This window comes from Quercus robur, chromosome 4, assembly GCF_932294415.1.
Source record: "Quercus robur chromosome 4, dhQueRobu3.1, whole genome shotgun sequence".
Taxonomy (NCBI): Eukaryota; Viridiplantae; Streptophyta; class Magnoliopsida; order Fagales; family Fagaceae; genus Quercus; species Quercus robur.
The window spans coordinates 53,417,791-53,430,638 of NC_065537.1; the positions used below are offsets into that span (position 1 = coordinate 53,417,791).

A 12,848-nucleotide genomic window follows, 5' to 3' on the forward strand; every position below is an offset into this window, starting at 1 on the left:
GGATTTTCCCTGGCTTCAACAAATAAAGAGGAAAATGGGTAAGGATGAAAATCTCTAAATTGATAGCAAACCCTATTTGAAGAGAATAGGAAAATATATCAGTACCACTGATTTGAGAAAACAAAGACAAAGCGGTGCGGGTGAGGTGGGAAAAACAGTTATATAAAGGGAATTAAATGAATAGTGAAGAAAACCTTGTGCGATGGTATTGGTTAGGGTGAAATAGAAGCAATTTGATGAAACTGAACAATGCGTTTGAAATTGAATTTCAATTTGTAAACTACCAGAAAGTGGTCACATTTTGTAGGTCATGCTTTATGTGGGAGTTTAAGATGTATTTTTATTGGGTTGTCTTCCAATTTTGTCTCTATTTAAACTTTTTTTTTTTTTTTTTTTTTTTTTTTTTTTAAGAATACTAAGTATTTTAACACGCACGCACACACACACACACACACAAGGGAAGAGGGGAGAAGGTTTTAAATAAACTAACAGTGGTGTATATCCAAAATAGCCTTTTGTCTTAGTTTAAACTTTAAACGTAAGGTATAGGTATATTTTTGAACTACCAAAATGTCTATCCAAACAGAAAGCCCCTTAATGAAATTGAAAAATAAAATAAAAAATAAAAGAAAATAAATAAACAAACACAAATAGGGTAAGTCACAATTTCAATGCAAGTGGTATGAAATAAACATTGCCCTTTTATTCATTCTTATAAAATCTCAAAATACAAATTTAGTACCTTACATTCTTCTTACAATTAATTTCATTACAGTGTAATCACTAAAAAAAAATAGAAATGATTATACATCTCATTATTTATTGTTATACGTGTCATTTCGAGCCTCCCCACATTGTGGACATGGTTACTTAACTTACTTAATAAAGGCAACATCAAGTGACGACCTTGAAATGGTCATAGTAATTAATTTACCCTAAACAACATCAAATCATCATAAGGTAATATGGTCAAAATTGATAAGAACTACTCCTATTTGAAGTTTTCTGAGTATGTGACAGGCCGTATTTCCTTAGTCAAGCAAAATATGTTTTTGCTTCGTTATGTCTACTATCTGTTGCCACTTAACTTAAATCACTCATTTTTACCAAAGGGAACTTTGAAGTGTGAAGAATGCAATGAAACGAAATTGTATCCAAAAAGTGTGTCTTAGTGTCTGTTTGGATTTTTATTTAGGGCAAATATTAGTGCACACCAATCATTGCAATCACGTTTTCAGTTCAAAATGTTTTGAATTGGAATCATTTAAAGTCACGATTTCAATGCAAGTGGTATGAAATAAACATTTCCCTCTTATTCATTCTTATAAAATCTTTATTCAAATTTAGTACCGTACATTCTTCTATTAATTAGTTTTTTTGAAGGCAAAATGAAAGTTCATTCATTGATTAAAGCGATGAGAATTGAAATGCAGGGCCTCAAGGGTTGGTGGTGGAGATTCTTCCAACCAGACTAGTTCATCATCTACATTGCTAGCAAATTTAGCTAAAGAGTGGGCCACTGAGTTTGCACTATGCTTAACAAAGTTGACAGAAAAGCTTCGGAAGCCTACTGCAATACAATGAATGTCCTCATAAATATGACCCAATCGTGATCTATTGGATCTTATAGATGTTATGGACTTCATCACGCTCATGTTGTCCCCTTCTAGCAACAAGTCTGTGAAACTTGCATCCACAACAAACTCCAATACTTTTTGGCATGCTAGCACCTCAGCTTCCTCACTATCTTGCATCAATGGTCCTTTGGCCACTAGAGACACCATGACTTCTCCCCTTTCATTGCGCACAACCACCCCAATTCCTGATGCGTTTATTCCTGCAAAGGCAGCAACATCAACATTCACTTTGTAAATTAATCCCACAGGTGGCTCCCACAACTGCACTGAACCGAGATGGGTAGAGATAGCCAACTGCCCTTGCACTTCCTTATACTCCTCCAACAACTTCGCAACTCGTTGAACAAGCTGAGATGGATTTTGCAAAATGCCTCCATGTAAAACAGAGTTTCTTTGGTTCCAAATGATCCAACACTGAACCAGAATAATTTCGAGCTCTTCACTTGTCAACCTATCCGTCAATTCGTCAAACAGTTGAATAAAGTCAGCTTGGCCACCCACACACTTCTGCAATCGTCCCTTGCTGCCCACCCAAACATCTCTAGCTGCCCGCCCAAACATCTCTAGCTAACCCACACTCCCACAAAACGTGGAGAATCGATTCTGACCCTTGCTTATAGAGATCACATACACCATCTTCGATAATTTTTCAACGAGCCAAATTTTCTCTCGTTGGTAGGATGTCCTGGCATGCCCTCCACCCAAAAAATTTTAATCTTATTTGTTAAATGGAGCTTCCACAACCTTGGCCATATCGACCCCCTATTCTGTGCACCAAAGCTCCCCTCCATTCCATTCATCTCCCTAGAAAGCAATCTAGCTATGCAACACCCCGATTTTACTGAACAAACTCCATCTTCATTAGGAAGCCACACAACAGAATCCCGTATATCTCTTCTGCTTAAAAGGATGTGAAGAATGGCTTCCACATCCTCCCTAGTAAATTTTGCTCCAATTAAACCCCGATCCCATTCATGTGCTGTCCAATCAATAAGCTCACTGACTCTCCCTTCACCATCTTCATCCACTGGCTAATGTAATACTCGATTAGTGGGGTGATTTGGGATCCACTTGTCTTGCATGATCCAAATAGAGTTGCCATTCCCCACTCTAGACACTCGATTTTGCACCCATGATTTAATCAAGGAAATAGCTAGAATAACCATTTATATACCCAAAATTCATGATTGCATTACATGCATTAATTCATTCATTGCATATCATAAAAATGATCTTGAGATTCTAACGATCGTGACGATATGCCCGATTTCTAAATCGGACTATCGGATTGAAAGATATCGCATGATCAAGTTTGCATGGTTAGCATGCATTATGTTTAGGTAGAATCAATCACAAATGATCAATCTAAATTAATTCTGATTGGCTAGACAATTAAAATTAATTAAATAATTTTGTGATTAATTGTTAGTGTCAAAAATAGGCTTGCCTGCATAGGAATAAAAGGAATAATCGGATAATAATAAAATGGTGGATAATCAAGATTTTTTGGAGTATTTATCTACAAGATAATCATTGCTAAAAAGTCCTGAATTATCAGAAAAAGAGTTTAATTTTTAGAATATGGATTAAAAACGCATATAAGTGCAAGTCTCGACTCAAAAAACCTCAAAAAAGGAGTCCAAAATGGACCAAAACTCAAATGAGGGACCGGCACCCAAAAGGGCCATTCGGCACTTTTGGAGCGCCAATCGGCACAAATTCGAACCCCAGCCCAAGGGCATTTGGATTGATCTAAAACACATCCTTTTCGATTTTTTAGAGATAAGGATGCGTCCCAGTTCATATTCTGATCACTTAGCTAATTTTTTCGAACATCTCAGCCTCTATAAATAGAGGTTGCATCTCAAAATTCAGCACACTTTTTCACGCTCTCTGAGTTCCCCTCTTTCTGACTCTTCTTTTTTATTATTTTCTCTCTTACATTAAAGACGTTTTGGAGGCTCTAGCCTTAGGAATTTCTTTTTTGTAAGCAAGATATTTTAGGTTTCAAAGATAATTGAATAAACTTCTTTGAACCCTAAAATATCCCTCAATAAGAAGAGCACGTCCATGCAAGAGGTAGTTTTTCTTTTTCCTTTTTTTTGGTTTTCAAAAAAAAAAAAAAAATTTACTTGATGATGCATGAATAGACTTAGGATGTTTTTTATTTTAATTTCTAATGTTGTTGCTATGAGTTGCATAAACTTTGTTAAAATATGTCTTTAAATAATTCTCTTGTTGTTATGATTTTCCTTTTGAGTTTCAAAATTTTGCTCATTAATAAATCTTTTTTAAAACTAAAAAAAAAAATCTGTATTTTCATTAAATACAGATCTGAAATTTTTTACACATAAAAACAGATATGTATTTTCATGAAATAAAGATCTGAAATTTTTTACATATCAAAACTGATCTGTATTTTCATTAAATACAGATTTGAATTTTTTTACATATCAAAACAGATCTATATTTTCATTAAATATAGATCTGGATTTTTTACACCTCAAAATTGATTTGTATTTTCATTAAATACAGATATGATTTTTTTAACATCAAAACTTATTTGTATTTTTCTTAAATACGATTTGATTTTTTTTTTAATAAAAATTTCATTTGTCACAAAAATAGTAGATTTTAGAACTTAAAAGAGGAAGTCAAAAGTTGTGATGGTTTGTTTGATGCATGTAACGTAGATTTATTTCATTGGTGTAGTCCTCTTCTAAAAAAAGTCTTTTTTCTCATCTTATTCATAAAAATAAAAATAAAAAAAAAATAAAAAAAATAGATCTTATTTTCTTCCTTACAAATCTAGATTTTCTTACTTACAAAATGGATCTGATTTTTTAACATATAAACCAAAATCTTTTTTTTTTTTTTTTTTTTTTTTTTTACTTTGTTACAAAATAGATCTGATTAAAAAAAAAATTTTAAAAACTAAAAACTAATTTTTTTTATTCACCAAAAATAGATTTGATTTTTCTTTACAAAACTTTTTTTTTTACCTATACAAAAACAAATCTAGTTACTTTTTAATGAATCAAATCAAATTTTCATTTACAAAAGCAGATCTGAATTTTTCTTTAAAAGAAGAGGGCACATTCATAAAAATAGATTCAGGTGAATCAGTTTTGGCTAAGTTTGTCATGTATGCAACATATCATTCATATCATGCATAAAGGGTATATTGGTCATATGAGTCTAGAAAACCAAACTCTGTCGGAGTGGAATGGGTGCCTAACACCTTCCCATTTCGTAACCTAACCTCCGAACTTAGTTTATTTTGGATTAGTAGACCTAGACTTTGTCTTTCTTTTTATTTTTTGGGTAGATTGTAACTAAGACAAAAAGTCATGTAATTCTTTGGTAGATTGTAACTAGAACTTCAAACCTTGTAATATTCAATCTATCAAGTTTGTATTTTTATTCAATTAATGACAATGAAACTTTTTGGTCATGTAAAGTTGTATGTAATTTTTTCTTATTTTTTTGTATAAAAAATAAGTAGAGACTCCACACCACTTACCCAAAAAGGGAAGTGCCCTTGAAAACACCTAAATCTCTTTTTTTGAGAGCACCTGAGGTTTTGCAGTCTCTCACACCCACCTTCCAACAACATCCCTTCTTCAGTATTGGTTGGGCTACCAAGAGACTTTTTCCACACATAAGAGCTATTGGGCACATCTGAAAGCTTCCAAAAAAACTGCATTGTGGAAAGTACTTGGCTTTGAAACATCCATACACCAAAGAGTCTTTTCCCTACAATAACCTCCATCCTTGATTGGCCAACATTGCTAGGTTGAAGTTCCGTATGTCACGAAATCCCATTCCACCTACTTTCTTAGGTTGAGCTAGTGCATTCCAGCTCTTCCAATGGATTTTTCTTTCATTACCAATCTGCCCCTACCAAAACCTTGCACTCATAGCATTAAGGTCATTACATAGCTTCACCAGTAGTAGGAAGACTCCCATAGTATATGTAGGGATAGATTGCACCACTGCTTTGATAAGAACTTCCTTCCTTACTGTAGACAACAGTTGTCCCTTCCAACCTTGGATATTCTTCCATACTCTATCCTTGATGAATGAAAAGGTTTGAAATTGGCCTGGCCTACCAACGTGGGTAACCCCAAATAAGATTCAAAGCTATCCACCTCCTGAACCCCTAAATCCACCTTAATTCTCTCCATCTATTCCATGGGTGTGTTACTGTTGAAATAAACCGAGGATTTATCAAAGTTAATGCATTGGCCTGACGAGGTTGCATATGTCTGCAACAGTTCTGTAATAACCTACACGTCCTCTTGATTAGCCCTGCAAAATAATAGGGAGTCATCCGCAAATAATAAGTGAGAGATGCATGGTGCTCTTTTACAAACGGCCACCCCATGGAGGCACCCTTCATCCTGTGCTCTAGCCAGTAGGGATGAAAACCCTCTGCACATAGAAGGAACAAATAAGGTGATAAGGGGTCACCCTGACAAAGACCTTTTGAGGGGTGAATATTACCATATGCCTTTCCATTGATGCATACAGAAAAGGAAGCAGATGTCACACAGCTTATAACTCTATCAATCCACCTATCTGGCAAGCCTAGTTTAGACATAATACCCTTCAGAAAGCTCCATTCAACCCTGTCATAAGTTTTGCTGATATCCAGTTTTAAAGCTAGAGAGCCTTTTCTACTAGATCTTCTATTGTGCATAGCATGCAAAGTTTCATATGCCACCAACACATTATCAGTAATCAAGCGACCAGGAACAAAAGCACTTTGTAAAGGAGAAATCAGCTGGGGAAGAATCATCTTAAGTCTATTGGCCAAGACCTTCAAAATAATTTTGAAAATTACATTGCAAAGACTAATAGGTCTATAATCTATAATTTTCTTTGGTGACTTAATTTTGGTAATAAGAATAATAGGAGTATAATTTATTTCAGGCGGCAGGATACCAAAATTCCAGAAATCTAACACAATAGCAATCACATCATCACCTACAATATTCCAAAATTTCTGGTAAAAGAGAGCATTCATACCATCTGGTCCAAGAGCCTTTGTTGGTCTCATCTGGAATAACGCTGCTTTAATTTCTTCTACAATATTCACTAGACAAAATTTCTAGCATATCTGTGGTCACTTTATGGGGTATTGTTCCATTTTGTTGCATTCTTCCATTTTGTTGCTGCCACCTGAACTAAAAATAGACCCAAAGTAATCAGCTGCCACTCCAACCATTTCATCCATCTCCTCCACCCATTTATCTTGCTGATCTCTAATTCCTTGAATAAAGTTCCTTCGTTGTCACTGTGAAGCCGTGGAATGGAAAAATTTAGTGTTCTTGTCTTCATATCTAAGCCAAGGAATCCGAGAGCGTTGATGCCAAAAAAATTTAATGCATAAGGAGCAACGCATCAAGTGACTTGCTAGCTTCCAAAAAATTTGCCCTTGTCTCCTCAAAAGGCTCACAGGTATTTAGGATCTCTAACAGATTTTGTAATCTTTTTATTTCTTCAGTATCCGGGTTTGTCTTTGAAGAACCCCACGCATGAAGGTCAATCCCACAACTTGTTATTTTTTCTTTAATTATAGACATGGCCGAATCTACCCTTTTACCCCTAGCAGTCCACGCCTCTACCACCATTCTTTCATAATCATCCCATAGTAACCAAGCCTCCTCAAACTTAAACTCGTTCGCCCCTCTACCTCTCAACCCATGGTTTGTCTTGGTTTGTAAGATAAGTGGGGCATGATCCAAAGCATGAGAGAATAAGTGTGTAATTGTGCTCGCTGGAAAGCTCTCCCTCCACCCAGAGTTTGCTATTGCCTGATCCAGCTAATCCTTTGTGTTAGCATTTCCTGGTCTTTAATTATTCCATGTAAACAGATGGCCACAGAATCCTATATCAACCAAACTACATGAGTCCAACGCTAATCCAAAGTCCTCCATCTACTTGTACGATGGTGGGTGCCTGCTTTGCTTCTCTGATGAGAGTAAAATAGCATTAAAGTCTCCAATGCAACACCATGGCTCATCAACCATTGAGGATAAGTGTGACAAGAAAGCCCAAGATTTATGTTTTTGGCTAGCATCGGGCCAACCATAGAAGCCTGTCAAGTACCACTCAAACCCATCCTCATCCACAACTTTAGCCAAAATATGATTCTCCGTATAGCTAACCACATCCAATTGCACCTTTGATTTCCAAATCAATGCCAATCCTCCCCCTGTGTTCGGTTTCTTTACTATCAATTTAATTCTGAAATGGTAATTCTCTGTAATGCTTGTCAAATCCTTCCTTATCTAGGCGAGTCTCCATCAAGAAACACACCTTGGGAGCTTGATCCCTCACAAGTTTGCGAAGGCCTCGAATTGTCCAAGGGTTCCCAAGCCCTTGGCAGTTCCAACTTAATAGTCTCATTGTGTCTGGCAAGGATGTTCATGCACCCTCGCCGTTTCGCTATCGTGTAAACCTCCACGAATTTTTTCACATTTTTTCATGTGCCCCTTAGCTCTGCATCACATTCCTCTCCACTATGCCACAATCCTCGTTTTTCCAGTAATGTTAGAGGTTGTTGGATTGATAATTCCTATCCAACAACCATACAGGCCAGCCTAGTCCATGTGGGCCTATTTTTTGAAGTCTTCGGCCCATCACATGTCCTATTCTCCACGTGCGCAAACCCCTCATGCATCATGTTGCCTATCACTTTCAAACTTGCTTCCTCCTTATTCCCCTCAAATAAGGAAATTAATTCCTGTGAGCTATTACCTTTATAACCCGATGCCCCCCATTCCATAATCGTATCAACACACGCTGAAGCCTTAGGGACATTAATCACATAAGCTGGAACCGTCCCGATATTATCACTTTTTCCTTTTCCACTTTCCTCGTGTTCACTAGGGTTTGCGTGGTTGTTATCCTCTTCCGCCGCCACTCCTTGGCTGGCAGAGTTCCAACTTCCTTCATCTACCATCGTATCACTTCGAAGATTCTTTCCTTGATTTGCCCACTATCTTCCCCCACTTGCCTTCAACCACTCACCATATTTCCATGGTGCTTTCTTACTATTTTTTGTGAGAGCAAAGTGATTAGCATAATGCTTAAGATCATGCCCTAGTAAACCACAATAGTGGCAAAACATTGGTAGTCTCTTGTACTTAAATGACACCCAAATCTTTTTTCTATTCGAACCAGCTAAAAAAAATCCCCGTCTCATTGGTTTCGATATCGGGATAGCCACCTTAACTCTCATCAACAAATTTTGCAAGTCCTGCCTTCGGCGATTCTCTACTTCTTCAATCACTCCCAAATGACTACCCACCTCCTCTGCAACTTTGGGACAGGCCATATCAAACGGTGCTCCCCATATTTGCACCCATAGGGAGACCAAATCAAACTAGACAATTTTCGCCGTCATCCCTGATTGCCATTTATGCAACATTAGGAATTGGTTGTCAAATGTCCACGGACCTCCTTTCAACACCCGCTCCAACTCAAACTCTAGATCAATTTTAAATTGGAACAAATTGGTACCAACTTCAATGATTTGCAACCCATCCTCAAGCCTCCAAGCTCTTCTCAACATACTTTGGGCCGCCTTTTTGTTGAAAGGCTTGCATGTAAGGAACTTTCCAATCAGGCTTAGGGTGCAACTTTCAATTTCTTCCTGTCGAACCTCATTTGAAATAGCAATGACTTCTTCTTCCTTTGCAGTCAACTTCATTTTCCCCAAATTGTTGATAACATCCTCCGCCATCGTGACTGAAAAAAGTAACACAAAATTAATTTACCTTAAACAACATCAGAATTAAATTTTAAAATATTAATTTTTTTTAAAAAAAAAAATCACTAACAATTATGTAAGATTTCGAGTGACTATAATTGGGTAGGATTTGATCTTCTAGGATTTTTGCTTGACTCCAACAAATAAAGAGGAAAAATATTAAGAATGAAAATTCTCTAAATTGATAACAAGCCCTATTTGCAAAGAATAGGAAAATAGATTAGTACTGATGAGTCCAAATTGTAACGGTTTTGTCAGTCATAATGGACGAACCCAAGACACATTATGCATTTATGGCAAGCATTTATGCCAAAGAGTAACAGAAATAGCAATGGGAAAGAAGGCATTACACAAATCAAAACATTAGTTTGTAATGTATTAATTGTTACAAATAAGAATGAATGCAGAGATCTGTTGCTAATTAAAGACAGGATGACTATAAAGCCAGAGTGGAACAAAACCAAAAGGTACACAACTTTAATCCCAAAAATACTCCCAAAATTGAATTACATTGTGATATTCCAATTGAATTCTATCTAACTTTATCATTGGAGGGTTTTTGGCACACACCATACCGATGTATCCACATTTCTTTATTTCACCTCTTATTGCACATTTGTCCATAGATAAATCCATCCTCAACGTCCATCTGCATAGATGAGAACTCAACTAACGATTTTCTGCATCTTCAGTTTAGCGTTAAAGGGACACTGATCATTCAAGTCATTTCCCAAATTGACAAAAGAGATTTTCGTAGTGCAAGAAGGACCTAGAGTAAGCAACATAACAGATATAGGCTCTCACAGCCAATATAGCAGAGTTGACTTGCCAAAATGAAGAACTGCGAAAAGCAACTGAGTCCTAGAATGAGGAATGATAATGGACAACAGGAAATTAGAATGAAGAGGAGCAACATCGAAGAATTGAATGAAAAAATAATGAAGAGGAGTCAAATAGTCAAATCAACAAAAGAACAAGGGCTTCAAAAGAAAATTCATCCAGAATGGAAAGCGAACTCCATAGCATGAGGAGAGAAATGGACGAACTCAGGAGTGCGGAGAACTTGGAGGAAATTATTCGGAGAACAGATTTGTCATTCACCACTAAGGTGTTGAATCATCCTTTTCCACCAAAGTTTTGTCTCCTTCAACTCGAGTCATATGACGGTTTGAAAGATCCTTTGGACCACATCAAATCCTTCAAAACTTTAATGCACCTACAAATGACTCTGAATGAAGTAATGTGTAGAGCCTTTCCAACTATACCAAAAGGGGTAGCTAGAGTCTGGTTTAGCAAAATACCTCCAAGTACCATTGCAAACTTTAAACAACTCAGCAGGAGTTTTCATCATTTCATCGTAGTACAGTGATATAAGAAACCAACTAGGCATCTTCTCAACATTTTTGTAAAAAACATAAAAATCTTTGAGACAATACGTCACTTACTTCAATAAGGAGTTGCTACAGGTGAACGAAGCAAAAGACCAAGTTATCCTAACGACCTTCCAGGCAGGCTTATTACCTAGGGATTTTTTCTTTTTAATCGCCAAAACCCCACCAAAGTTGGTAGTAAAAGTTGCTTTACAAAGCCCAAAAGTGTATGAACGCAGAAGACACAGTAATTAGAAAAAGAAATGACAAGTAAAAGGAATAAAGATGAAAGAACAAATCATCACCCTGAGAAGAAGAAGGAAACACAAAGCCCAAAGTAGACTTCAGTTGGAAAAAGAAACCTCCCAAATTGAAGGTCAAGATTTACTAATTTTACCCATTTTATAATGCCAATTGAATAGGTGTTAATGCAAATAAAAGATGAATCGGCCTCAACCCATATTGGGTTTGGCAAAAGGCAAAGATAAAGCAAGTATTGCAGGTTTCATCAAGATCACTAACATCGCACCGAAGAATGCAAACACTTGAAAAAACAAATAGAGACCTTGATTCATCAAGGAAAGCTGAAAAAATTCGTGCAAAAGACGGATTCATACGGACGACGGCAGAGAGATGGAAAGGATCGAGATCAAGAGACAAACAATACCAAGGCTCCCATAGGTGAAATAAGAATGATAGCAGACAAGTTAGTAGTAGGTGGACCCTCGAAATCTCCTAAAAAGTCATATTTAAGGAAAAGTGGGGCTAACATGGGGAGGACCTTATAAAGTTATGCTCGTCCATGGAACATAAAGTACTTAGAGAAGTACTATCAGTAAGAAACTTAGAAGAATTTTCATTTTTCTTTAAGTGTATTTCTATTTCTGTTATTTCCCATTTTAGCTAGGATTTCTATCCTTGGCAAATAAAGCGTGAAGAATAATATTATTCAGAAGATACCATTGTCATTAATACATGACCTAAAAAGTTATTAATACATAACTTAATCGTCATTAATACATGACCTAAAAAGTTATTAGTTCATAACAAATCCATCATTAATACAGGCTTAGAAAGTTATTAATACATAATTTAATCGTCATTAATGTAGGATCTAAAAATTTATTAATACATAATTTAATCGTCATTAATATATGACTTAAAAATTTATTAATACATAAAAAATCCTTCATTAATACATAACTTAATCTTCATTAATACATGACCTAAAAAGTTATTAATACATAACGAATCCGTCATTAATACATGACTTAGAAAGTTATTAATATATAAATAAATCATCATTAATACATGACCTACAAAGTTATTAATAAATAGCTTAATCGTCATTAATACATGGGTGTTGTTAATGGATATTGTACAGCACCTGTTAATGTGATAAAATTTAAAATAAACTGTTCACGTTTTTTTTGAGGATATGGAAAAAAACTGAATATGTATTAAATGTGTGTCAGTTTAGATAGAGAAAGTCAAATCATTTTGCAAAATCACAGCTAAAAGGTAAAAATTTTGCCAATTTCCTATGCAAGGGAGATTTGTAATAGATCATAAATAAACCATAACTGATTCATTAACAGGTGCTGGCCGACACCTATTAACAAAGTCCTGATACATTACCTAAAAAGTTATTAATACATAATGAATCTGTCATTAATACATGACTTAGAAAGTTATTTATACATAACTTAATCGTCATTAATACATGACCTAAAAAGTTATTAATACATTGTGAATCTATCATTAATACATGACTTAAAAAGTTATTAATACATAACTTAATTGTCATTGATACATGACCTAAAAAGTTATTAATACATAACTTGATCGTCATTAATACATGACTTAGAAAGTTGTTAATACGTAACTTAATCATCATTAATACATGACCTAAAAAGTTATTAATACATAACTAAATTGTCATCAATATATGACCTAAAAAGTTATTAATACATAACTAAATTGTCATCAATATATGACCTACAAAGTTATTAATATATAACTTAATCGTTATTAATACATGACCTAAAAAGTTGTTAACAC

The 12,848-nt window shown here is 35.4% G+C and overlaps 1 protein-coding gene across 1 annotated transcript; it reads right to left on the minus strand.

The window, feature by feature from the left end:
- Positions 1-1,400: 1,400 nt before the first annotated feature.
- On the minus strand, positions 1,401-2,198 carry LOC126722177 (uncharacterized). Its single transcript, XM_050425327.1, has one exon. The coding sequence runs from the start codon at positions 2,196-2,198 to the stop codon at positions 1,401-1,403; it is 798 nt and encodes a 265-aa protein (XP_050281284.1).
- Positions 2,199-12,848: the final 10,650 nt, after the last annotated feature.